At 38.2% G+C, this 27059-nt stretch overlaps 1 protein-coding gene across 1 annotated transcript in view; it reads right to left on the bottom strand.

Moving 5' to 3' along the window:
- The window catches only part of LOC143186951 (tyrosine-protein kinase Dnt), a 116896-nt gene that overhangs the window by 8054 nt on the left and 81783 nt on the right, over positions 1-27059 (bottom strand). Inside the window, exons 4-5 of the mRNA XM_076390839.1 lie at positions 18825-18999; positions 9040-9244 (exon numbers count right to left, since the gene is read on the bottom strand). Of these exons, the coding sequence (XP_076246954.1) occupies positions 9040-9244; positions 18825-18999 (380 nt within the window). The remainder of the gene's footprint in view (positions 1-9039; positions 9245-18824; positions 19000-27059) is intronic.

The raw sequence follows: 27059 nt of genomic DNA, 5'->3' as shown, positions 1-27059 counted from the left end.
GAAGTAAAGAAATCTGATACAGAATACCATTCAGGTCCCTCTGGTTGCATTATAAAAACGAGTATACAATTCTCCAGCGAATAAAAAATAACAACGTACGTGGAAAAAAAATGTAATTTACGAAGATAAGGGATGAACGCAACTCGCCGTTAATCACCCTCGTTTGTTGCATGTTTATTCGTCGCGATTGGTTTCGATGGCCAGGAAAGTTGATCGGGAAACGTCCGAATAAAACACGCCGATATTCACAGCAACGTTCGCAGCATAATTAACATCAAGTGCCGTCATTAGCCTGAAAGAAACAGATTGGTAATTGCCGCGGTAAATGAATGGGGAGAGAAATTAAACCAGCGTACGTTTTTGTTGTAATGAATGTAGACTGACGAATCGCGTTTCTACATTCACAATCGAGCTATTGATTTAACAGGTTCCATGCCTGCTGCGAAATTTCAGTGTCTCGATAGGTCTCGAAAAAGCCAATCAAAAAATTAAACTTTGGTATTCAATTATAGTGAGATATCAATTGCATTAAATTTTTCGCCATTTCTGGCTTCCTCTCTCTTGTTCCATCTCGGGCACCAATTAACGTTTGACGATTTCCACGTTAGTCGTGCTGAGTGTTTTGTTTGCTCTGGCCATTTTCATACGTGTAGCTACTTGACGTTATTAGTTCTGCGACCAGAGAGAAGGAGTGTCGTATTCATGTTTAATTGTAATTAATATTTTTTAATTTAAGTGTAAGCTTTTTTTCTTTTTTTGTATCACTATCATTGTCAATATTCCTATAATTTTCGGAATATCAGAGAAAGTTTATGTAAAGACTTCTAGTTCTTATTGAGTTCAACTTTAATTATTATTTAATTTAAACTTGAATTTTTAAATACTGTTTTTGGAAAATTTGTCTTCCTCTTTTTTAAGTTGCTGTTAATATCAAGTAGCGATATTTTCATCGTTTTTGTTAGCACAAATGTTCCCTAAACTATCAGAAAAAATTCATTTAAAAGATACTAAACTTTACAGGAGAAGTTATCCCAGAACTGATCAAGTTGCAAAAACTATCGAACGAATATTGAAAGTAAAAAGGGGAAAAAAGAGACTCGAATCCTTTCACGTATCGTATTTCATCATCCCCTTAAGCTTTCCACTATTCCAAGTTTTTCCCTTCTATTTTGCTTCGACTACGAATGAAAAGAATGCGTTTGGACGTTCGGCGAAAGTCACTTCCGGTGGATACGGTGGATCACCGATGACCCACGTGACACGGCGCCGCGAGCGAACTTTTTGCTGAATGCACACGAAACAGCAATTCGATTCGTTCAGAGGGGGAGACCTCGTCAAACATCGTCGTTTGTTTTCCGTGGAAAGCGTTTTAAAAGCTTCATTTTCACCGATGGCCTCGCCACGGACGAAGGGTAACTTTCAAGTCGGATCAGGGAATTAATAATACAGTTTCCGATTTAATTCGATTAAAGTGCTGGCCGTGAAATGAAAGACGATATCGCGGGGGAGTGGAATGAATTAAATCGAAAGAATCGGTTTGTCTCGCCAACCTTATATTCGCTTAACGCTTCTGGGGTTTAGCGTTGCGTACATTTTAATTTAGTTATTAATTCCATGGAATGGAAAGGTAGATAACATAAATACATGTAGAGAGTCACAGGTTTATTCACAGGTATTTAGAAGATTAATTAACTGTAGACATTTCCATTTTGTATTTCTTTCTTGTTTTACTAGTTTCTCAATTTTTCTCTTTTTTAAGTTTATATAGGTAAATTTAGTAATCTTTTGTGTTTAAAATTGAATCACGAAAAATTTTAGTATCACGAATTTTGTGTAATATTGTATTTAAAAAATTTTATTCTAATTTTATGTTAAAAATTCAGTATTAAAAAGTCTACCATAGCAAATTTTAGTATTTTTCAAATAAGGATGTAAAGAATAATTCTTACATGTTTGTCTTGTACAAATGCTAGGGTTGCTTTAAAGTTCTGTAATTTTGCGAGAAAAGATCTCAGAGATTTGCTTCTTCTTCTAAATTTAAGGAGAAGGTTCTAATTTTATACAGCTGCTAATAATATCCTCGAAAAGAATTTTAACAAGTCTATGCATTTTGTCAAACTTTGCAATTGTCTATATGACAAACATGCCCTCAGACTTGAACTACTACAATAATAGGAATGCATTGAACTTAATACTGAAATGTAACAGCTTATATCAAAGATTTTAAGCTTTAATTTAAAAAAAAAAATCTTAATCAAGGAATGATTTTTCGTGGACTTATCCTCAGTCAAAGTCGCCCAACATTTGCTAAAAATGTTTCTATATTTCATATTCTAATATTTCTTCGAACAATGTAGCCATTTCACAGCGGAAATTTGCAACCAAAGTGGGGATTTCAGGTACTAAAACAAGTAGAAAAGTTCTGTTCGTGAAGAGTGAGGTTCCTTTAACCGACCTAACGCCCCGTCTAGCTACTTTCTTATCTTTCTTTGACAGAGAGGTAGCCAGAGGAGGCCGTCTATCGGGTAAATCCAGAGGAAAACGCGTTTATTCTCGTACCGAAGATGTCCAGCAGACAGGAACGGTAATGACTTGTTCAGCGCTGGGATCTCAAGCGTATCGTTTTACAGGCAGGATAAGACGTTGCAGGATTATATGACCGAGGAAGCCTGAAGAGATCGCGCGAAAAAAGAGATGGGTATTGTAGACAAGTTTCCTTAAAACTCGCGATTACATGTGTACCCATGTACAGCCAGGGCTGAGGAACTAATATCACATAGAATATAAGCTGGAGCATGTACACAAGCGAGAGCCAAACTTTAAAGGGTGATTGGGTGATTCTACATGACAAAGTAAGATGAAACTTTCGAGGGACGAAATTGGGTTCGTGACTTCGTTTTTTGGAGGAAAGTGCTTGGGAGTCTCAGCTGAGGAACTTGAGGGTAGCGAGTTGGTAAAGTTCTGAGATTCTGTGGGAACAGTAATTATTTCGTTTGCAGTATTCCATGTTTTCGCGTTTTTCAAAGTCCATGCTACTATTTTGTGAAATATCTTAGGTCTTAACCTTTAACTACACCTACTAAAACCTACGTAACCACTATTAATGGTCTCACAGATCGCTAATGTTTACTAAAAAGACACATATTTCACAAAACACTTAACCCTTTCCCTTACAATTTTCTTTCGTAATATCATCACCTTTGCTGCCGATCTGAAACCTGTATCTATCTTAAACTGCCCACAGTAAAGCTCCCATTGAGCGAACATAGACGTCTCACGCGATGGTGCGTGATCGGTTACTTGCGTAATATCCTCATCACGCATTACCGCGTAATCGGCAGCGAAGGTGTTGTAAAAAGTACACGAGCCAGACTCGTCAAAGTAAGGCAAATAAAAATAAAATAATAATAAAATAAAACAGTCTTTTCCCAAGTCTCCAGCTACTAAACCACATCTCTGCCTCGAATCCCCAATCTTCCACACTCACATCTCCCCAAACCAGCTCTCAACTTCCTCACCTTGACCCAGTCCTCCCACCATCCCCTTCTGAATCCTCAGAAAGCGCAATTAAAATTTCAGCAACCGCCTCAAATACGCCCCCTCTTCCCGCGACAAACGCAAGGCTTGCACGCTTCCACGTAAACGCTCCTCTCTTCCTCCCCTTCCACTCGCCAGAGCGCAGGCAGCTCGCAGGGCGGCGTTTCAGACGAGGGTTCACCGCATACGCGTACAGCCGGTAAATTGATCCAAGATCAAAGCCGAAACAATCACAGGACCCACTTCCAGAGCTCCCTTCTGTCCTCCCCTCGCCGTTCTGCCGCCCCAGTCGCCAGGGCTGCGAAGGGCTCCGCCAGGGAAGAAAGGTAACCGCGTGTGCAGCCTCCCCCTCGCCAAAGACGGGGTCTTTGAATGTCGGAGTGCAGGTGGTGCCCGAGCAGTTTCTTTTCCCCCGGAAAATTGATGAGAAACGCTCGTTCCAAGGCGAAAAGCGCTGGCTAGACTTTGTTACGCGGATGGGGTCGCGCTCGGTTGCTCCTTCTAAACTCCATTGCATATTTATTCGACATTTCCGCGATGTCTGTTTTTTCTGGCCCTGGCCTGGTATTCTCGGGTCTTCTTGCTCGTTTCGTTGTGCTGTTTTAATTTATGCAAGTGCCTGAGCCCAGGACGAGTCGAGCTAGGGTTATGAGTGCTAGTGAAGAATGTTAGATATAGCATTTTTAATGATAAAACCCTGTCGATACGTGTTTCGAAGGTGTAATTGTTGGGATGGGCTTGTGTTCGTTTTATCAGTTGCATAAGTGGGCCTTGGATGATTTCGTTTTGTTGGTTTAGGGTTCATTGCAGTAGAGAGTTCTAGAAAATTCTTCTAAGTGGACATTTTTTAGTAATTATCGAATGTGTATGTAGGGTATTTGATGTTTTAATAGGAGTCAGAGATTTTAGGGAGTGATCCTACGTAACAAAGTACAACAAAAATGAAAAATGAAGATTAATAATGGGTTCTGAAGAGTATTTCTAAAATGCAGCAGAATCGTGTCTGACTTGAGACTTATTCTACTGATTTTTCTGTGCCTGACTGGGAGCTTATTCTACTGATTTGTTTATACCAGGTTTTTGGTTCTTATTGTACTAATTTTCTTGTGCCAGATTGGCACCTATTTTACTAGATTCACGATGTCTGCCTTGTGGCTTATTCTACTACTTTCATTGTGTCTGACTTGAGACTTATTCTACTGACTTATCAACGTTCCATTAATGGTACTTATTTTACTGATTTTCCTGTGCTAGATTTTACACCTATTCTACTGAATTCGTGATGTTTGACTTGTGATTTATTCTACTACTTTTATTGTGTCTGACTTGGGACTTATTCTACTGACTTACCAGTGTCCCATTAATGGTACTTATTCTACTGATTTTCCTGTGCCAGATTTTACACCTATTCTTCTGAATTCATGATGTTTGACTTGTGATTTATTCTACTACTTTCATTGTGTCTGTCTAGGAGCTTACTCTACTGATTTATTTTTTTGCGATTTTGTGCTTATTCTACTGATTTATCAGTGTCTAACTTGGCACTCATTCTACTGATATCCCTGTATCTGACTTGACTACTGTTGGCCAGTAGTAGAATAAGTCCCAAGTCAGACATATTTCACTCGAATCTTTTTTAAACGTATTTCCATTCTGATACTTTACACACCACCTAAATCAGAAGAAACTTAAGCTTTCTAGTGACATAATCTTCTTTATCAATTGCACAGTGCTTCAGTATGTAAAACTGCTCCATTCTGAAAGGTATAGTCAAACCAAAACAAAAATACAAAAGTTCAATATACCTATATAAAAAATAACTTTATTTATCAAATTCATTAAACTCAATTTAATTCTGTGTCCAAAAATCCGCCAATATTTGTGATACAAATTGAAACAAAAATACTGACAGACATGAAGAAGTACATTCACTTCTCAAACAACGAAGCCTAATACTTGAAACACAGAAACGAAATAAAAATTGTTATGACTCCATTAACACCAGTCGATGATCACAGCAAAATAAAATCCGAGACGAACAGGAATTTATCAAGGCGTCTGCGGCCTCGACCGAAAAACCATCAGAAAAATGGAACGCGCGTGAAACGTGGATTCTCTTCTCGCTGATATCATAATTCTTCGATAAGTCGCTTGAAAAGAGCCGTTCTTACCAGACGAAAGTACACCGCCTCTTTCCATATATCCTTCCTTCTATCTATTGAAATTTGAATTCTAAGCGGACGAAGAGATAAACCGAGTGGGCGTGCACCGTTCGAGCGCAGCGGTGCAAGTGAATAGGGGGATCGTATTCTTCAATGGTGAACACGGGGAGGCAAAAGGCGGAAGAAAATGAAGCAGGATCTCTCCTGTTCCACGTTTCCCAGACCACGTCCCTTCCTCGGGACGAATAAAAATGGTAAATCGCCGATTTAGCCGCTTTATTAATTATTCGCTCGAGCACCGATCGTCGATTACGCGATTATATCTCGGCCCCCATCGCGCCTACGTAAGGACGTAATGAAAGGCTGGCATTTGCATTCGTAAGGGAGTATTCGAGATTCAAATCGCGAAACAGAGATGACTTTCTTAATTAAAAGAATAACAGGCGAGTGGACGGGGGTTTTGCAATTGAGGCTCAGAGGTGGAAGGAATTTTCTAAAACGAGATATTCTAATTGCTTCTCCTTTATCTGATATTAAACGAAATTCTTGGGACTAAGTGCAGAAAAATAGTTATTTAAAAATAGTTCTTTAGTTATTTAGTTTCTTTGCATTCTTTGGGGAAAGAAGACTATAGAACACAATGTGAACTTGTAGTACCTATACTATATTGCGTATGTATTTGAATACTTTCATGTTATGTATTGGAAATGTATGAAATTTACTGTTATTTATACTAATTTATATCAAATATTATTCTCGTCAGTATTTGAAAACCTTATACGATAATTGTCTGAGACAAGGTCTGTAGCTAAAATTATTTTAGAGAATTCTAGTCGAAGTGTATTTTACGTATTTTGTATAATAAGAGAGTGTTCAATAATAATTAATAATTTAGTAAATATGCTTACTACAATTTAAAAATCGAATATTTCAGGAAATTATATGAAGCAGAGCCTCTTCCCCATTTTATCTAACTTATTTAAAAAAGAATTTCTACATTAAAAGACCCCTGAAAAATCACACAACAGAAATCAAATTTCCTTTCTCCCCAAAATATCCATCCCCTTAGCTTTCACCTTCTCCTCCCCAGAACCTACTATCGCTTACACCATCACGTAGAACTCGTACCTGAGATCAAAGAAAAATACGAAGGAAAATTCTCGTTGCACGAGGGATACTCAGGCTTATATGGAATAAAGCCCTTATTATAGATACGTATATCAAGTAAAGTCCTTTTCCCAGTTTATTTAACTTACTCAGAAGAAAAATTTCCATATCACACACAAAATTCATGTTCCAATTTAGGCAATCAAAGTCACATGAAGGAATCAAAATCTTAAATACTACACTACTTTATATCTAAATAATACACAATACTAGCAAACCTCAAAATATACTGAATGCTCGAAAGCATAGAATTAGTCTCATTAATTATAATTTAAAATTGCTAAAATCGTGAAGCTAATAGATATTCTCAAAAATGAAAGAAAAGTCACATAAAAGAAATAAAAAACCCCTGAAGACTCACAAAACTAGAAGCACAACAGGAACCAAATTTCCTATCTCTCAAAAATCTCCATCTTCCTATCTTCTACCTCCTCCCCCCCAAGAAACTACTATCGCTTACACCATCACGTAGAACCCGTATCCGAGATCAAAGAAAAACCCGAAGAAAAGCCCTCGTTGCACGAGGGATACTCAGTGAACGAGAGCAACAAGAGCAACAAGGCTCTGAAGGGGAAGAAACGGAGGATGGCGAACCTCCCTATACGTGTACCTTCTCATGGACAGTGTGTGCTGGTTGAATGAGGGCCGTAGGTTGACGTGCTCGGGATGGCTGAATAAAGAGTCGAAGGGTTGCGAGGGGTCGCGAAAGTTGTTGGTGGAAAGCGGCCCCGCGGCCGCAAATTTGATAAAGCTTCGAGCGCGTCTCTTGTCTTGCACGCTAGGCCAGACGAGGGGGGATTGTCTCGCGTCCTCTGCTTCCGGTGAAAGAAGGACACGGACGGGGCGGAGGAGCTCGACAGGGAGGGGGGTAGCAAGAGGGAAAAGGGAACAGCGATGAAGAGTTGCTGAGAGCATAAACGGTCGAGGGAAAATCGGATTTCCCGTGCAGCGAGGGCTCCTCTGCCTTCGACTTTGTTTCGCGGACTGTTTCACCGCCTTTAAGCCCATTCTGCCATTCGAAGACGCACAATGGCCCGAACTTTTGAAAAACGTTGAACGTTTGCTGGTCGTTTAAACGCTTGGAAAATTCTCGGGGCCCGATTGTTCTACTATGGAGTCGCGAGGGGGGATGGAGCTGCTCCCTGTATAATGTTATTTAATATTTCAAGTTGCTGGAGCTTTTGTGACGTAAGTGCGCCGACGAGCGCTGAATACCGAAACACTGGAGCGCCTTGCCTCGATTATAGGTGCACGAGGGAATTAGCATAATCGGGGAGTATTAACTTTTCTGGGGCGAATACCTGGGCGAGGGGCGCTGGTACAGTTTGTGCTAGTTTCGAGGCTGTTTGGCGCGACATGGAGACGTCTGCAGTCACTTTATATTTAATTATGTCACGTTTCAGTGGACGAGGGAGGAAGAAATTTCTAATTAACAGGCTCGGGTAATGGTTCAGGTAAATTTGGTGAGGGTAATTGTTTGAGTAGGGAAATGTAGGTTTTAGGGAAGAGGTTTATTACGAGAATCGATCATTTAATGAAATTTCGTGGAAAAAAGACCTGGAGGAGAAAACGTTATTCCTTAAAAAGATTAAAATACTCATTAAACAGTGTCTATACTTACAATGCATCTGTTTTGCATTAAAAAAGAAAAACAACATACTAGTAACTACCTACTTAGGTAACACATTAAGATTCCTCTTATGAAATCAAACTGAGAAATCTACCTGCCAAAGAAATTTTTCATCAAATCCACTCAAAGCTTTGCAGTGTATGTTCCACCAGAAGTCTCCTGAAATCCATTATGGACAATGCTTCTCAGAAGACTTCTCACAGGACACAAATCCTACCCAATCTTCAGCCCCCAAGCACACTTGACTCAAAGCAACTTTCAATTCCCAGCGACCTGCAAGTCTACGTCCCTCCCATCGCGACGAGAAAGAAATAAGACGATACTTGATTAATTTTTAGCAACCCCCGTCACCTAACAAGAATATAAAATTCAGTACACCGAGGCACAGATGGCACGAAACGCGGAAGCGTTTAATCTCCCAGAGTCTCGCTGCCAGGAGCCTGCGCACCTCCTTAGGCATTCACGCTCGAAACCCCGGAAACCAGCGGGAATACTTAATGCAATATCTTCGGGAAGTTCCTGGGAAATGATTTTCCACCGTACCTGGCTCAGATGCGTCACATGGCTGGAAGCGTAGTAGCTCGCCCTGGAACCGCACGGTCTCGCGTAGAGTGGCTCCAGGTCCGCGATGGTCGCGTAACTTCCTGAATTCGCGCTTCCGGGTCGTGGATCGACCCTAACCAGCACGGAACTTCTGGCCAGACCGCCTGTGTCTGCCGCTGAATAGCTGCAGCAGGGCAGTGTTTTCCTGAAAGGACAGACGATCCTGTAGCCGCCTAATGATTATACACGGGGTTAATTATTTCTCTAACGCGCGACATGCTCTGCATCACCGTCTCGACCCTGGCTCGGGTAATAATCGGGCATGGTACGTGGCGACGGCTGCGCCACCGCGGGCTGACTTATCGTTTATCTGTTCCACTGCTCTCGCTGGGAACAGCGCGGTGGAGTATTATAATGCCGTGTTAGACTTGGGTGTTTTTTTGGGAATTAGCGTACAGGCTGGAAGTTGTGTTATTTGATGGAGAGGAATTGTTTAGTGATTTTGGATTTGTTTAGGAGATTATTTTTTGTGTTTGTGTATTTGTCTTTTTTTTTGTGAATTATTACTTTTTTGGTGTGTTTGAAGTGGTGATTAGTGGAATGATCCTGCAAATGGTTGCAAATAATTTTTTGTTTGAAATTGCGTAGCCAAGCGTCACAGTTTGGAGTAGTTTCAGAAATATGATTACAGCTAGTCCCCTCTGGCTTTTTCTCGGACGCTTTTATTACATGGAAAAGTGCATTTGCGGGTCTTCGTTAAGGGTGCATAATGTTCCCACTTAGCAATCTTGTTTCATCCAGATATCATGAATAAATGAATTTTTTTAGGGAATACCAGCAATGTTTTAGCGAATATTTTTGAGATAGAAATATTAGCAAAATTTATTAATTCTTGTTTTAACTACAGAACATGCAGGTAAAACTCACAGGTTTAGATTTTTGAAGATAGTTTACATTTCAATTGTTAGTAGTATCAGTATTGAAATTAAAAGAGACTGGGTAAAAGTTAAACATGAAAGTTAGAAACAAAGCAGATAATAGGAAAAAATGCACAATAGTAGCTTAACTATTAATTAAAAATTATTGGTAATTTTAGTAACTCTAGGACCACTTAAAGTGATGTTGGTAGAAATTTCTTGTAATTAAATTAAAATTCACCGAAATAAATATTTAAAAATAAAACTTGCATAAGTCTGTTCTACATGCAGACAAAATTAAATCAACTAATTAGAATTAGTACTTCATTTTACCTTAAAATTCCAAGCAAAATGAATATACAGTATAATCACACTTAGATCTCAAATTAATATTTCAAAATTTGAATTCTACAAAAAAAGAATTTGCAAAGCATTTGCAAGATCATTCCCCTCATCACCACCTCAAATACAATACAAAATAACAAGACATAAAAAATCGAACTCAAAACTGCAAACAATTACCCAATAAACGAATACAGTATTAAGAAGCAATTCCTCTCCATCAACTAACATAACTTCCAACTCATATACTAATTCGCGAACATAAAATTCCAAGTAAAATAACTTAACAGTATAGTCACACTTAGATCTCAAATTAATGCCTCAAAATCTGAACTCAAATTACGAAACTTCGAAACTTCAAACTTCGAAACTTCGTCCAAGCAGCAGACGAAACGACGTCCTCATAAATTCAAGAAATCTCTGTCCTTTCAAGTGCTCGAGCTCCGACATATCGGAAAATTTCTGGATACATCCTGCCACGGTATCCCCTTTGATCGATCCTGTCGAAGGTCCTCGTAGCGTGTGAAATTACCGCTTAGCCCGCGGGGAAAAAATGTTCAAAGAGGGTCCCTTCCCTTTCGCGCGATATTAGAGCGGAGGAAGCCTCGAAAGCTGGAGGCTGGGGAGCGAGGGCGGAGATAGAAAACTAAAATACAGCGAGAGAATTCGAGGCGAGGAGCTTGGATATTTTGCCCGATTTATTGGCCGTTTCGCGCATGTAAATTCGTCGACGTGACCCGCCGAAAAAGAGGAACGTGTAACTGCTACGATTTCGAATATTCCACGGCTGAGTTTTCCCCGAATTTCTGCATCGAGGTTCGAGTGGCGATTCCATCGCGCGATATCAACTTGTCGATGCTCTATTTATTTTACTTTCGCTTGTGATACGTTCCTGGATGCAGGTTCCTGATATGTAATATAGAAAAAGTGTACAAAGTGATGATGAGGTAGAAGGTTCAATGTTTAGAGATGCCTCGTTGTCAGTATTTAGAATTTAGTGCGAGTAATACTGACTGTTGTATTTAATATTGATGTTAGCGATAAAGAACTCATCGCGTGTTCATTTAATTATATGTATAATATAATGGTGACATTGAGAGACACTGGTTCTTAACCAAAAAGTAGCCTAAGTATTATGAATTTTCAATATTTCATATTACTAGACTGAATGTTCAATAAATAGTTTAAATTACGACATAAATACAACTGGCTTTAATATAATTTGACTTGTATGTATATTTGAAAAATTCATTAAGAATTCCTGTATACCTTAAAAGGGTCCTGAGTCTTTTATCTTGTTAAACGTTGTATTTAATAATCTGTGGCTGTTGTAGCCGCAAGAGTTTTGTTACAGCAGATACTTACACAAGAGTAAACTTAAAATGTAAATGAAATGAGGATAATAAAACTGTGGATTACGTGTGTTGTAGAGAGTGAGAGGCTATGCTAGAAGAAATAAGTATTTTGAAAGTAACATCAAATATTATTTCACTGATTTTTCTATGTCTGGCTTGAGGCTTATTCTACTGATTCTTCTGTGTCTGGTTCGAGGCTTATTCTACTGATTCTTCTGTGTCTGGTTCGAGGCTTATTCTACTGATTCTTCTGTGTCTGGTTCGAGGCTTATTCTACTCATTCTTCTGCGTCTGACTTGAGGCTTATTCTACTGATTCTTCTGTGTTAGAGTTATGGTTCATTCTACTGACGTTTCTGTGTCTGCCTTAGGGTACATTCTACTAGCTTTTTTGCAATTTCTAGTACATAGACTGTTTAAGCTGTATCAGTCCACCTAAATATCTCCTCTATTTTTAACAACACGAGAGTCTAAAAAACTAAAGAAAAAAATAGTCCTACACAAAAGGTTATTGTTCCATAATATTCTCTTTTAATATTTAATATTTAGTCACCCTCTACATCGAAAAATGAACTGAACCAATAGCTAAACAAATTACTGAATTAAACACACAGGAAAATCCACCCAACGCCGAATCTCTTGTTTACCCGAAAACCATCCATAAAATACGTCCACTCTAGAGACAATGTCAGACATTTAACAGCAAACAAGATAAGCTCCGCCAGCTAACGACTTGTTCTGCAGACAGAAGTATCTCGTGAAACTTCCTTATTCCCATTCACGAACAAAGCGTTCGTCCAGAGAAGGCTACGATGCTCCCGTCGAACCCCAAAATCGTCCTTTGTGCCAATCCCGCGTCAGGATTGGCGTGGCAACAGGATCGAGGGTGCACGGGCGTACGAGGTGTTTACTCGAGCGAACAGATGTAAAATCTGCAGCCTCGCCTCGGGAGGGAACGTGTCAGGGGCAGAGAGGGATCCTGGAGCCTCGTTTCCCCTGCGCGTTATCAGCCTGGAGAGCCTCAAAAGAGCTAATATATCCCTCGAGAGACAATTGGCTCGCTCTGAGGCTTCCCTAACGTAGAGACGAGGAACGACGCTGGGTGAAGGAATGGGAAATACATCTCTCCACTTTTGCCAATAAAAATTCATTCCCATGAAAGACTGTCCTTTCGAGGGGAATATTTCTGCATACGTTTGACATACTGAAATTTAAGATTATTGCGTCTGGCGGCTATTGTAATGGGAACGGGGGTGGTGGTTACGAGGGGTGATGTATGTACGTGGGATTATTTCTTCGTATAAAGTAGTGAGTCATTGGGAGTGTGGCAATTTATTCATTCGAATGGGTTTATTGTTTATGAGGTAGTTATTACGAAGTGGCAGTGGACTGAGATATTATCTGAGTTAAGGAAGCTAGATTTAGGGTATGGTTCTGTCGTTGCTCGCTATAAACTCATCGTTTGTGCAGAATTGAGAATATCTTTTTCAAGACTTTACTTCATGGAGTGTATGAAAGACAGAATTTACTTATCACAGTGCTGTTTTTATATGAGTTCGACTTACAATGATGTTCTCTTAGAACTATTCTTTCAATTTGCTTTATCCTCCATGTAAGCTTATCTAAAAAATGGGTTTCTTAAATTTCAGGCGCATATAACTTATCTCAAGTGGTGAACTTATATTGAGACAATATTATACAGACTCATGAGTACTTTCTTTATATTTTGAAATCAGTCTTTAATATTTTCATCACTTCTGCAATCAGTGAAGCAAACATGATTTATTACTACATAAATTAAAGAAAGTACTGATCAGTCTGTGCAGTATTGTCTCGATATAAGACCACGCCTTGAAATAAGTTATATGCACATGAAATTTAAGAAAACCATTTTTTAGATAAGCTTATACGGAGAACAAGGTAAAATGAAAGAATAGTTACAAAGGAATTTGAGTGTCAGTCGAGCTTATATGAAGACAGCACTGTGATAAGTAAATTCTGTCTTCTATGCACTCCATAAAGTAAATTTTATACAGTCCATCAGTTTAATGTCTTTACAATATATGCGTAATAAGTGCATTCACTTTTGTTGCTCAAAGATTTTTTATTATTCAGTACACCTTGCTACTCCTGTTTAACAAGCTGTTATAGTTTCGCGAAACATCCATCAATTTAATGTCTTTACAATATATGCGTAATAAGTGCATTCACTTTTGTTGCTCAAAGATTTTTTATTATTCAGTACACCTTGCTACTCCTGTTTAACAAGCTGTTATAGTTTCGCGAAACTACCATCGTAAATATATTTCATCGAAGAAATATCTTGCTCCCAGCGCGTGAGAATGAACTTTCTTATCAATATTACGTAATCCATTCCCCGACGCATACATTATTAATTACATCCTCGAGATCTTATCCGAAGAAATTCCAGTAAAAGAAGATCCAAGACAAAGTTTCAAGGCGAACAGAACTTTTACTTCTGCTGCCCATCCCTCTCTCTCTCCCCCCCCCTGTCTTTACTCCTCTTTATGCAAACTTGTCATACTTCCTTTGAATATATTAGTTCTTCTAGGACTTCCGACTTGCGATTTTACGCACGATTTACGTAGAAGGGTATTTAAATCTTTATTTTACCTTCATCTTACTTTTTACGTGTACATTACTGCGGTGATGAGAGTAAATGATCTTAAGCTAAATTAAATGTTATTATGGCGTGGAAAATGTTTCAAAATGCAATTTCTTTTTTAGAAGAAATTTATGGGATATAATAGAGTAGGTTAAAAAATGTGCAGTTTTTAATTAAGGAAATGTGTTTGACGAGCTTATAGCGAGGTGTCTGAAAGCAACCTGTGAATTTCTTACTCATTTAAGACTCGTTTGTTTTAAATATAGAAGCTAGATTATAGTGAGAGGATGATAATCAGTAATTCATCAAATTTTCTTTTATTAGAAAAGGTTTAAGGCATATAATAAGGTAGCCTAAAAAAGGTGAAATTTTAAATTCAAGAGGCACGTTTGACGAGCTTATAATAAAACGTCTGCAAGAAATTTCTAAACGAGTTTCGAGATTAGAGGTAAAGGTGACTAAACCAAATTTAAATACAAAGCTGACACAGCACAGTGACTTTTACAGTCAATACAAATTCCGAATGCACACGAGTCAGCTTTCGAGCCCCTACGTAATTGGACACAAGGCCAACCTTGAAATAAATTTCTTGAAAGTAAATCCCACAAGATACCCCTGGCACGTTGTTCGATTAAAACCCTTATTAAGTCTGACTGTAATTAAGAGAGGCTCTTTGCAATGCTCGTATCGGAGCTGGGACGTACGAGAGATCTATAATAATTAACGACAAGTAGAACGGAGGCTCGGCTCGCTTATGTATTTTAATTACACATTCAGGGGAGCTGCGGTTACCTCAGGTATCAACGATTACGCGATATCAGCGGAATGAATTCCTGCACGATAAAATTATAGAAATGAAATCGGGGGACGAGGACCTCCTCCAACCTTTCATCTTCATTCCCTTTGCACGACCACCCAACTTCCCCCGAAGTAGACCAATTGTCTCTTGGCGGGTATTATTAAATCTTTTGAAGTCTCTCCTCGTGAATTTTTCCCTAAGAGGGAAATAGTTCGAGTCGTCCTTTGACGATGAATATTACGAAGCCTCTGATTATAATACAAAACCATTTCTGGCCCCTTCGCTGTTGACTGTTGCGCCCCTTGGCCTAGATATCTTTGATACGAAAAGCGCTAGTTTCGATGCTTGAACGATTCTGAATTTTTACGTTTAAATGTGAAGCAGTCTTCAGATTCTGGATTCTTTAGTTGCCTGAGTTTCAGGATTTCTTGAGGTCCTAGAGGTTATTCCTAGATGAATGTTGCAAAATTTAACAATTTTTAAGAGTTACATGTATTGTTAGAATTCTTTCCTATAAATTACATTTAAATATAAATAATATAAATTAGGCCTTTCTTAAATTAGATTATTAAATCATCTTTTATTTAGGTATCCTGAGTGTCTTATTCATTTATATTCAAAATTGGTGAAATAGCAAATTCCAAAATTGTATCCTTTTCCCACAAATTTTTAGTAAAGAAGTCTTACAAACTCTTACACAAAAAGAAAGTACAAACTATTGAAATAACTACAAGAAAATAATTCCAGTGAATAATTATCTCTTAAACTCATACAAAATTTTGTATTCCCCTGAAAAACAATACTCCTAGCAGAATATCCTCGCCTAAGCGCAAGATTATGAAGTTGCCTAAAAATACTGTAATTCCTAAAAATGTAAAATGCTACCATACCAACTCACCCAATATTTTCAAAACCTACAATATCTGGAAATAATTTCCCATTTTTGCGTTCGGCCGAAACCTTTCTGCCAAGGACAGTACCTCCTCGAGTCGTATCACTTTTGGAGTGTGCGTCTGATACGTGGATACCCGAAGCGAAAGAAACGAGGACAGGGCCCTGAAGAGAAGAGCAGATTCCCTTCCCCAGGATCTGCTCCTTACATCCCCTGTAAGGTCGCCTGGAGGGGGTGTGTAGCCGCGCAATAAAATGTCGGGTGGCGTGCCAAGCGACCGACGGATCACCGTGGCTTATTGAAAGGATATTTCATGCGGACGAGTTCCTATCCAGCTTATCCCACGAATTTCCCGCGGGGGTGTAGAAATCTTCCTCTCCGCTCTACTGTCTCTCCCCTCGCGGCGAAACTGCTCTAGCCCCATTTCTGGTCTCTCATATCCAGCGGGAAATTCACGGCAGCTGGCAACGCGCGACGACTTTTCACTCCTCGCGGAGGATGAGAATGCGCCTAGCGATACGTGAAATGCCGCCAGTCTGCCGATCTGTATACGGGGTGTAACGCGTGTACGTTTTAATGTTCGAAGGGGTAGTAGGGTGGCCCAATTGGATCGTTGAGTGTCCTGTAATGTAGTGGCTGATGTGCTTTCGTTTTGCTGTAGTAATGGGTTAAAGTTAGCATTGTGTTCTGAAAGGAAGAGTAGCGCGTGTATATTGCTGGGATAAGAATGTTGAAAGAGTGTGTTGACTTAGAGAATTTGGTTGATTGGGAAGATTGACTCTGTTTTGGAAGGCCCTGAAGAGATGTTAAGACTCTTAGATACAAGTTCTTTAATGGGACTCAATAAGATATTTTACAGAAATTTGAGGTTTATTCTACTGATTCTTCTGTGGTTGGTTTCAGGCTTATTTTACTGATTTTACTGTGTTGGACCTCAAGGCTTATTTTATTAAGCTTTTTGTGTTTGATTTTAAGCTTATGCTACTGATTTTTCTGTGTCTGGCTTGAGGCTTATTCTACTGATTTTTCTGTGTCTGGCTTGAGGCTTATTCTACTGACTTTTCTGTGTCTGACTTGAGGGTTTTTCTACTGATTTTTCTGTGTCTGGCTTGAGGCTTATTCTACTGATTTTTTCTATGTCTGGCTTGAGGCTTATTCTACTAATTTTTCTGTGCCTGGCTTGAGGCTTATTCTACTAATTTTTCTTTGTCTGGCTTGAGGCTTATTCTACTGCTCAGGCTTATTTTATTAACCTTTTTGTGCTTCACTTTAAGCTTATTCTACTGATTTTTCTATGTTTGCTTTGTGGCTTATTCTACTAATTTTTTTGTGTCTGGCTAGGGGTTTAGTCTACTGACTTTTCTCTGCCTGGCTTGAGGCTTATTCTACTGATTCTTCTGTGTTCAACTTGAGCCCTATTTTATTGCCTCTTTTGTGTTTGACCTCAAGCTTATTCTACTGATTTTTCTGTGTTTGATTTTACTCACGTTTCTATGTCTGCCTTAGGGTACATTCTACTAACTTTTCTGGGTCTGACCTAGCTGGTGTAAGCCAACAGTAGAATAAGTCTTAATTCAGACACATGTCACACGAATTTTAGGCGATTGCTCAACAATTAACAACTCTGAAACGAAGCCTCAAACGCATTTTTATCATTCCCGAGTTACGTCCTATTTTATCGCATAAAATCACCTTTTAAAATTTATGACACCTGTTGTCGAACATCTTGCAAGTATTTCAGATTTAAACTTTCCTTTTTCTCTCACTGTAATTTCTAGTATATAGACTGTCTAATCTGTATGAGATAGCCTGTTCTACCGATTCCGATTCGAGCGTTCGTATTGCTTCGAATATGAAATTGCGGATTTAATAAGCGGAACACTCGATCGATGCTTAATCGCGAGAACCACGAGAGAGAAGCTTGTTACCATAGAGTCGCTAGGTTCTCGTTTTTGTTGACTCCCCTCGTTTGGGATGAATAACTTGTAAATATTTTGTTGGCTCTGCAGTGGCAGTTATGGTATCGATTGTTTGTGGATCAAAGTGATTTCGGTAGATTGAATTACGCGATGGCTCGCGTTGTTGATAATGCAGTTTGATCATTCTGTGCCATTATGTAATGTATGAATGAGGAGAGGTGATTAGAGTAATTGAACGTTTTCGATGCGGTTTAGGGAATGATTGGATGCAATGTGGAGTGATAAGAGAGGTTAGTGTATGAGTCATTTCCTAATTTGAGAGTTGATTAAGTATTTTTATTTCTAGGAGTCTGAACGTATCCTTTTTTATAACGAAAAGTGTTGGAAATGGAATTTTCTCTTTTAATTCAGATATGAAGAGTAATGTCTTTTAAACAACCCTTATTTTTCAATTAAAAATCATGAGACCTTCGACCTTTTTCTTCACAGTTTTCCTCACTGTAAAAATGCTTGTATTGCTACCCAAGTCTAACAATAAGCAATTGACTGACTAGAATTAAATAGAATGTAGAATTCTGAATATAAAATAATAAGTAAATAAATATAAACATCTACTGGATACAAGTCTTACACTAACTTTGTTTAAAAGAAGTCTATCTTGTTTAATTATTTCTCTTTCATTTTACCTTCTACAATTCTACTATACTACAGAAGCTGTGTAGTAACTTTATGACAGCTATACATACAGCAACAAGAATTGCAGATTTAATTACTGTTTCAATTTTCTGAGGGACAGGAATCCCGAACTCTCGAAGTACATTTAAATATCATAATAAGCTAATTCAGCTATTTGAATAGGATAAGACTTCTTAGTTAACTTAAGCACGAAATTGGAACTTCTCAACTCGAGACTAGTAGCGAAATTATTATACTCACTGCGATTCTTGAATGCGAGCCTTGCTGTTACGAATATACAAGGCGCTTGCAACGCTGCCGACGACTAATATTAAAGCGCACGCACATGTCGCTGCTACGTACAGTGCTCCAGCTCCATTTACTAGAGGCCCTACCTCCAGGCGAACTGAATCGTTCCTTGGAGGTGTTTCTACTCCTGAAAACAGACAGAAACGTTCTTATTGTATTTCTCAGGTATTTATTGTCCATTTTGGGATAGTGAAGAATCTACATTTACATTTAATGGAAATTCAGAGCTTTACTTTTTAACGAAAAACAGAGAACTTAACATGCTGACATAGTATGTGGACTATTTGTGTCTTCGTATATAATTATTGTCAATATTTTCTGAATAACAATTTTTGATTTACATTTTATTCGTTCTGTCTTAAGTGGGTATAATTTCATTACGCAGAAAGCTATGCACTGCATAGCAGCCAGAATGATTCGAATTATTAAACGAAATAAAACGACAAATATCAGTGCAAGCGATTCCATTAAATTTATGATGAAATAAATTATCCAGATTTCTATCATAAATCATAAATTCATCGGAAATTATTTATTACAATATATATCATCTAAAAGCGCAATTTTCAATATATTAACTTCCTCGATGGTTCATAATTATTTTCATGTTCAAAATGATTGCATAAAATCTACATTGACTCTGCGCCACAGAAGACTTCATAAATGTGCGATATTGGACATTACATGTGCATAAAGGATGGTATGCGATGTAAAAAGTTTGTTTCATGAAAAGCTGAGGGAAAATTCAGGACCTGATGTTCACTTCATATCTCGAATTTATCGCAAATTATTTGTTACGAATTGTTCACGTATGAAATCATACTCGTATAGAGCGAGGAGCAATATACATTTTCTCGATATAAACTTTCTGTCCCTTTTATTCTTCAGATTACACATTTCGTCATTCGTTCTTTTTGTTAGCCTCGCTTTTAATCAAATTAAAGTCAGTTATCATTTGAATATACAATAAGTCATTTGTATTTAAAAAAGCAACATCAGAAATTGCGATCAGAGAGTACAAAAATTTTGGGAACATTTGCAAACATGGATATTTAGAGCACTGTGTTGAATTAATTACAATTAAAAGCTAGATTCTTTATAATAATTTCTTTTATTCACACCTCTTCTTTTTTTAACAACGATTAAACACTTTAGTTAATAAAAATTGAGAGATTCACCTTAGCCCTATCGTCAAAGGAGCTAAATTCTTCAGGATAACTACTTTTATTTTTTTTCCTCGCAGTGATCTATTATTAAGAAAATAATAAAAAATGTACCAAATTCATATCAGAATATAATTACTCACACACGTTGTTTTTTTTTAACAACGACTAAGCACTTCAGTTAGCAAAAATTGAGAGATTCACCTTAGCCCTATCGTCAAAGGAGCTAAATTCTTCAGGATAACTACTTTTATTATTTTCCTCGCAGTAATCTATTATTAACAAAATAATAAAAAATGTACCAAATTCATATCAGAATATAATTACTCATACACGTTGTTTTTTTTTAACAACGACTAAGCACTTCAGTTAGCAAAAATTGAGAGATTCACCTTAGCCCTATCGTCAAAGGAGCTAAATTCTTCAGGACAACTACTTTTACTTTTTTTCCTCGCAGTGATATATTATTAACAAAATAATAAAAAATGTACCAAATTCATATCAGAATATAATTACTCCCACACGTTCTTTTTTTAACAACGACTAAGCACTTCAGTTAGCAAAAATTGAGAGATTCACCTTAGCCCTATCGTCAAAGAAGCAATCCCACAAAGCCTTGAAGAGCTGCATCATCAAAAATACATGCATCGCTGAAATTTCTTTCGGCGTATCGCGAGTTGGTCAAAGGTGTACTGCGTCAGAGGCGGGCTGTTAATGGTCTGGCTTTCGAGCAGCGCTCCAACAGTGAGGCAACAGAGACACGCGGGCGATTAACATAGATTCATGCGCGATTTAATGAGCGGACTTCGCTTCCGCTGTAAAATAATTGTATTACGCCCGCGAAGCGCGCGGAAGCCGCGCTGCGCTATCGACAATCCATTTTGCCAATTGAACCGTCGCCTGTTCTCGGCCAACGAGAGCCGATTTCGCTGAAGAATCGTCGACGTGGTGATCCATCGATCATTTGCATGTACCACGCGTTGTTAAATCGAGGATATCGAGAGCAATTTTATCAAATTTGACGAATTTCGTTTATCTATTTACTCTTATCTATTTCAGTTGTTTTTTATGGCAACACACTTTGTCTACGATTTGAAAATGGAAAATACAGAATTTGTATTAAAGACTGAGAACTGAAAAAGTGAGGGATTCAGTCGAAAAAGCTGAGAATAGGTTTAGGAGATTTTTAGTGAAGATATACAAGATTCATAAATTTATAAATTTGTTATAGAAGAGATACACATTAATGCAAAAGGCAGTTATATAATAAGGAATAGGAGATGAAGAAGAAAAATACTTCAATGAAACTACTGCAAATATTTACTACAACAACAACAACAAAAAATACAAACACAGGACAAAAAAAGAAGAAATGAACATTATTAAGCTTCAATAATTCTTGAGACACAGATCTGAACTCTTTCAAAATTATCTACAATAATTATCCTAATAAATTGCTTCTAGTTCACTATTTGATCACAATAATTAGTCATAATTATTAATAAACTATGCTCCTTATTTATTTCAATAATTCATTACTATTTCTTCGACCAACTTATTGGAATAATGATCGCAGAAATATTTCTAAAATATTCGAATACCGAACTATCGAAGTAGTTGAAGCTGTAGTATCGAACTCTGAGAGGAAATAGGGTGAGCCTGGAAGGAGGGGAGGTCGAGAACGAAAGAAAGGAAATCCCTTTGAATCGGTCCTCTTGGCCTGTTTGGTCCACCGCAAACGACGAGCTTTTTTTATTGTACGATGCATAGTCACTGCTCGGGGCACGTTGGATTTCTTTTCACGTTCGTTTGCGCTTTCCACCCTACATAATTCTTTGCTGTTTTCCTTCTTTATGCCCGCCAGTATCTTGTGCATTAAAGCTGGCATTCTTTTTCGGTCCTTCAACTCGCTATTGCGTGTAAACTTCTTGAGGAACTGTGTGAGGGTTTACAGCTGGGGCATTTGCATTTTCTGCATCGATAGCTGGTTTTAGAATATGAGGAAGACCATCTGATTTTCTTTTGTCTTTCTAGGATGAATTAGGGAATTATGATGTCTCTTGAGTTCTTACGTTCGTTGACTCTGGTTTCTTTATTGTAATAGCGAATGTTAAAAATAGTATTTGATGTGATAAGATACAAGAGAGTTGAGTACAAATTTTCTTATGAAAGAATTTTCTTTTCTTTCAAGAAGCTTTTTATTTATGACACAAGCTGGTATTAAGCACTTTTTATTTTGCAAAATGGTATAAATTTCTGATAATAAAACAGATATTGTCACAGAGATCATGATTTCATATGATGTATGCCTGTGTAGGAATTTATTAATTATAGAAAATCGAAGAGTGGGCATTCTGTTAAATTGTTTAGCGAGCATTTATCATGATTATCAATCAGTGCTCGTTGAAATTATTACACGAAACCATGGGCACGTTATAATTATCGTAATTTTCCCTTCGTGCTTCGTTCGACATTATGCAATGTGGTAGCTTTTAATTTGGGAAGATTGAAAATTCAACAGATAGGATTATAAGTGAATAATAATTACCAAAAGAATAATAATCACTAGATTAAAATAATTACACGCATACATAATTCATGCACAAAGTAATTGTATTTAGAATCAATTATGGGGACTGCTGCGCTGCAGGCAAGGGTAACTTTGAAGTAATTATGCTGCCCACATGATACAACAAGACAGTCTGATCCCTGTTCACTGTCAAATTATGGCAAATACGTATGATTAGTCAGCTACATCGCTAATCCTATAATAGATATAAATCTACATTCGTGTGTTCAGTATATCTAGGTACAAAATATTATATATATACTTGTTAAAAAAAATCTAAGCATTAATTGTTAGAGAAATATACCACTTTGCTTGTAGAGAACGTTTGAAGATCATTTTTTTTTTCTTTTCTGTTATTTTTTAATGGCAAACTTATGATAAATGATCACTAATTCTAAATTAGTTCTAAACTAGATTGTTTATCACAAGTTGGTCACTAAAAAAAAAAGAAGAAAAAAGAAAGTGATCTTCGTACGTTCTTTATATTCCTCCCTTATAAATCATACCCTGCATTGGATCATTCTGAATCATGAAACCCTCGAATCTTCAATTCTCCTTCAATTTTCTCCTTAAAATTGGAACTATTTTACTATATTTAAACAAATATACATACTTCCCTGAACACTTTTCCATAATGTTAGCGCCATGAATCAGTGAAACGTGCTTCACACAAGGGTAAAGTCAAAAATCGAGGACTCCTAGGTCCACTTCCAGAATTCTAATTCGCCAGGTATAATTACTCTTCGTAGAGCTAGCGATACAATGTAAATTCTTGACACTAACGAGTCGTATTCTTTTTGCCAGTGCCTACGCCACCTCTGTCCCTGACTAAGTAGGAGGAAAAACAGGATCCGTGCCGTTGCCAGGATAAATGACGCAAACCAGACGGATGAGATTTACGCGAGGACCGAGGAAAATGCTGGAAAGCGAAGAGGAATCCCTGAAGCTGGATAGGCATGGGAGCCAGCGGGGGAAAAAATGAAATAAATCGCTCGAGCCTGTAGCTACCTTCAGACCGTCCCCCCAACTTCTTAAAGGAATCTTTGCTTCCTCGCGGGAAGATGTTCTTTCAAATTGTCTCCTCTTGCACGGTACAGTGCTCGCCTGGTCAGAAGTTTTTAAGTAACTTTGGTTTTTATTCTTACCACCGTGTAACTCTGATGAGGGAACTGCTTTTATGGACAGTGTTGCATCTTGTTGGTCCGTTTTCCGCTTGTCACGGAGACAATTGAATTCTTGGCAAGAGGATGAACTGTGGATTCGTTATTTATAGCGATTGGAGAGCTTTGGAGCTTTGGAGAATGACATTTGTGGATCTGGCTTTTGCAAAAGAGAATGAATTGTGATTGTGTTGGTATGTTTACTGATTGGTGAACTGTTCAATCACGTTTCCAGGAAATAATTATATTTTAGGAATTCCTCAATATTGAGCTGGATATAGGTACTAGATGTACTAGGTGTAGTACGTGTACTAGATATGCTAGATGCGCTGTATGTGCTAGATATGCTAGATATACTAGATTTACTAAGATATAGAAGGGTAGTGCAAGTATATACTAGGATGTACTAGGACATACTCAGATATGCAAGGATATACAAGGATATACTAAGGTACATATACTAGGATAGATCAGGATATAGTAGCATGTACTAGGAGATACTAGAATATATTAGATATATACTGCATATGCTAGACACATTAGGATATACTAGTACAAAATAGTATAAAACAGTATATACTAGGGTATACCAGAATATAGTAGGATATACTAGGACAAAATAGTATAAAACAGTATATACTAGGGTATACCAGAATATAGTAGGATATACTGGGATATAGTATAATATGCTAGAATATGCTAGGATATACTAGGATATGTTAGGGTGTAGTAGGATGTACTAAGATATTCTAGTCTACACTAGGATATATTACAATATACTAATCTATACTAAGATATAGTACGTTATATTAGTCTATACTAGTCTATACTAAAATATACTAGGATGTACTAGGGTCTACTAAAACGAATTAGAATATACTGGGATGTACTAGGACCTGCTGAAAAGTATTAGAATGTACTGGGATGTTCTAGGATCTACTAAAACGTATTAGAATATACTGTGATATACTAGGATATAGTACTAGATGTACTAGTTACATCAAATATGCTAGACATCCTATATATGTATGCTTGTCTACGCTCGTCATTCCTCCTTCAGATACACAACCTAATCCACACAAACTCTACGATCTTATATACCCAATATTCCTCAACTTCACAACAGAGACTTTCAGTTCCAGCTCCTCAACCTACCCCTCATCAAAACTCTTTCACCCTGCCTGTAGCTTGAAATTAAAAAGGAAAACCAAGTCTAGGGAAAACCCGAGACCCGCAATTTTTCATTATAAACGGTGGATAAAGGTCAGCGGGTGGCAGGACAAAGGAATCAATTTGCTCGCATTAGCCGAACCCAGGCGGAGGATCGATTAAACTTCGCCTGGGTCGACGCACCGGCTAGGAAGTTGCTGATTTAAGAAGCACAAAGTCGAGAAGGTGCGTTGAAGGCTAGAGAAGGTGTATCTCGGTTAAATCCCGCCAGGCGATGCTATCCGTCGCTATCAAACAAACCTTAACCGAGATTTATGGAGGTCCAGAATTAAGTCCCTGTAGGATTAATGGAATGACCCTCCTCGAACCGCATTCTCCGACTCGCGCCAGGTTTTATCCTTTTGAGGGGGATTTTAGCAGAACGTGAAGCGCGCATAAATTGCGAAATCTCCCGTAGGACGACTAACATTTTCTGTATAATTCGTGGCGATTTCATTCGCTGGCTAATTTCACGATAGTTAAGGTATGAGGGAACATTGTAACGCTGGTCACTCCTTTGTCAGGTTTCAGTCAGTGGAGAATCCCACTGATGGACCCTTTGGATTCTGATGAATTGCAGAGTATCCATCTCACGGATTATATTTTGGAATAATGTATTATATTCTAGGTAACTTCGGTAATGAATACTCGTTTTCACTTTGTTGAACATGGTTTACTGTGAGGGACACCTTGGATGCTTCATGATCATGGCTAAGTAGCTGCGAGTGCAGTCCCAATTCAATAATTGAGGACTCCTTTGGAATTGTATGCGTTGAAATTGTATTTTGAGATGATTACAGGTAAAACTTTCTTCTCAATATTCATAGATATTGATAACAAGACTCCAAAGTCAATACTAAATTGTGAGCTTCATTAATTCTGGACTGCTACACTAAACTTCATATAATAAAAAGGGTTTGCATGTTCTCGTTTATATAAAAATAGTAGGAATCACTTGTTTCAAGCTCTGAACAAAATGGTGAACCTAAAGTACCTGGTACTCTCAATCATTGCGCTCATTATGCATAGCACTACTCTAAGTCCCAAGATAACAGTTCACTTCACTGTTAATTCATTACACGAAGGAGCAACTAGCAGGAGCTTAAAAACCCAATACGATACGATGTATTGCATTATCCTTTTAAATGAAATTTTACATTATCCTTGCAAACGCCTAAGAAACATAAATCTAAAGAAGTTAATGGAATTAAAATCTTCTTTATCCTTCGTAGAATCCACGTTTAAAACCTGTCAAGTGACTGGATCCACCGATCCATTATACAAGACCCCTTGCACCATTCCCTGGTCCCAAGGATCGCAGTGTCGAACAATGTCAGCATTAGATTCGCTCGCGGTACTAATATTTCCCTTTTCATACTCCTCCAATATTTGCCCCGGGGCCGCCATGAAATCTTTTTAACCTACTGCTTCGTACACAGCTAGACTACGAGCACTCGAGGAGCCAGCGCGGGATTCGATTATTTTCAAGTGGTCTCCAGGCGATTTCGGATTTCTCCAGGAACTCTTAAGATCCGAAGGACCCAGCCTGTCCACGGGGGACGAGAGCCAACAGCGGGTCAAGAAGAAAGCAAATCCCTTCGAAAGGGGGCTCTGAGCACTCGTCGATGAATCTCGCCTCGGATTACTTATTTTCCTCCTTCTCTTCGTCGTCCATCCTCCTCCAGTTCACCTTCAAACATGGCCCCGCTATTCTTTTCGTTTTCATTAAATACGCCCGCTCCTGACGAGATTCAATTTTATTCGCTGGATTGCTTTTCGCTGTAACGTCGGCTCGTGCAGGTAACTGGATCTGGATCAGCGTCCGTCAACTCTTCCCACTTCATAGTTGATAGTTTTCCTTGTTCTTTGCTCCCTGCCTCCTATCCCGCCTTTCTTCTATTCCCTCATTTTTCTTCTGTATTTTCGCTGTACCTTATTTCCTCCTTCTGTCGTTGGCCTTTTACTACTGCACGACTCTGTCAGAGGAGAGCTGAGACATGTACAGTTTCCACGGAGAACTGAGGCCAACTCCATCCGCCTGTCTGGTGAAATGTAGCCACTTCGAGTTCTCGGTAGTTGATGCTCT

Source organism: Calliopsis andreniformis, unplaced genomic scaffold (genome assembly GCF_051401765.1).
Source record: "Calliopsis andreniformis isolate RMS-2024a unplaced genomic scaffold, iyCalAndr_principal scaffold0022, whole genome shotgun sequence".
Classification (NCBI taxonomy): Eukaryota; Metazoa; Arthropoda; class Insecta; order Hymenoptera; family Andrenidae; genus Calliopsis; species Calliopsis andreniformis.
Note: the sequence above shows the minus strand (reverse complement) of the source record. Positions and strands in the feature narration are given on the sequence as shown.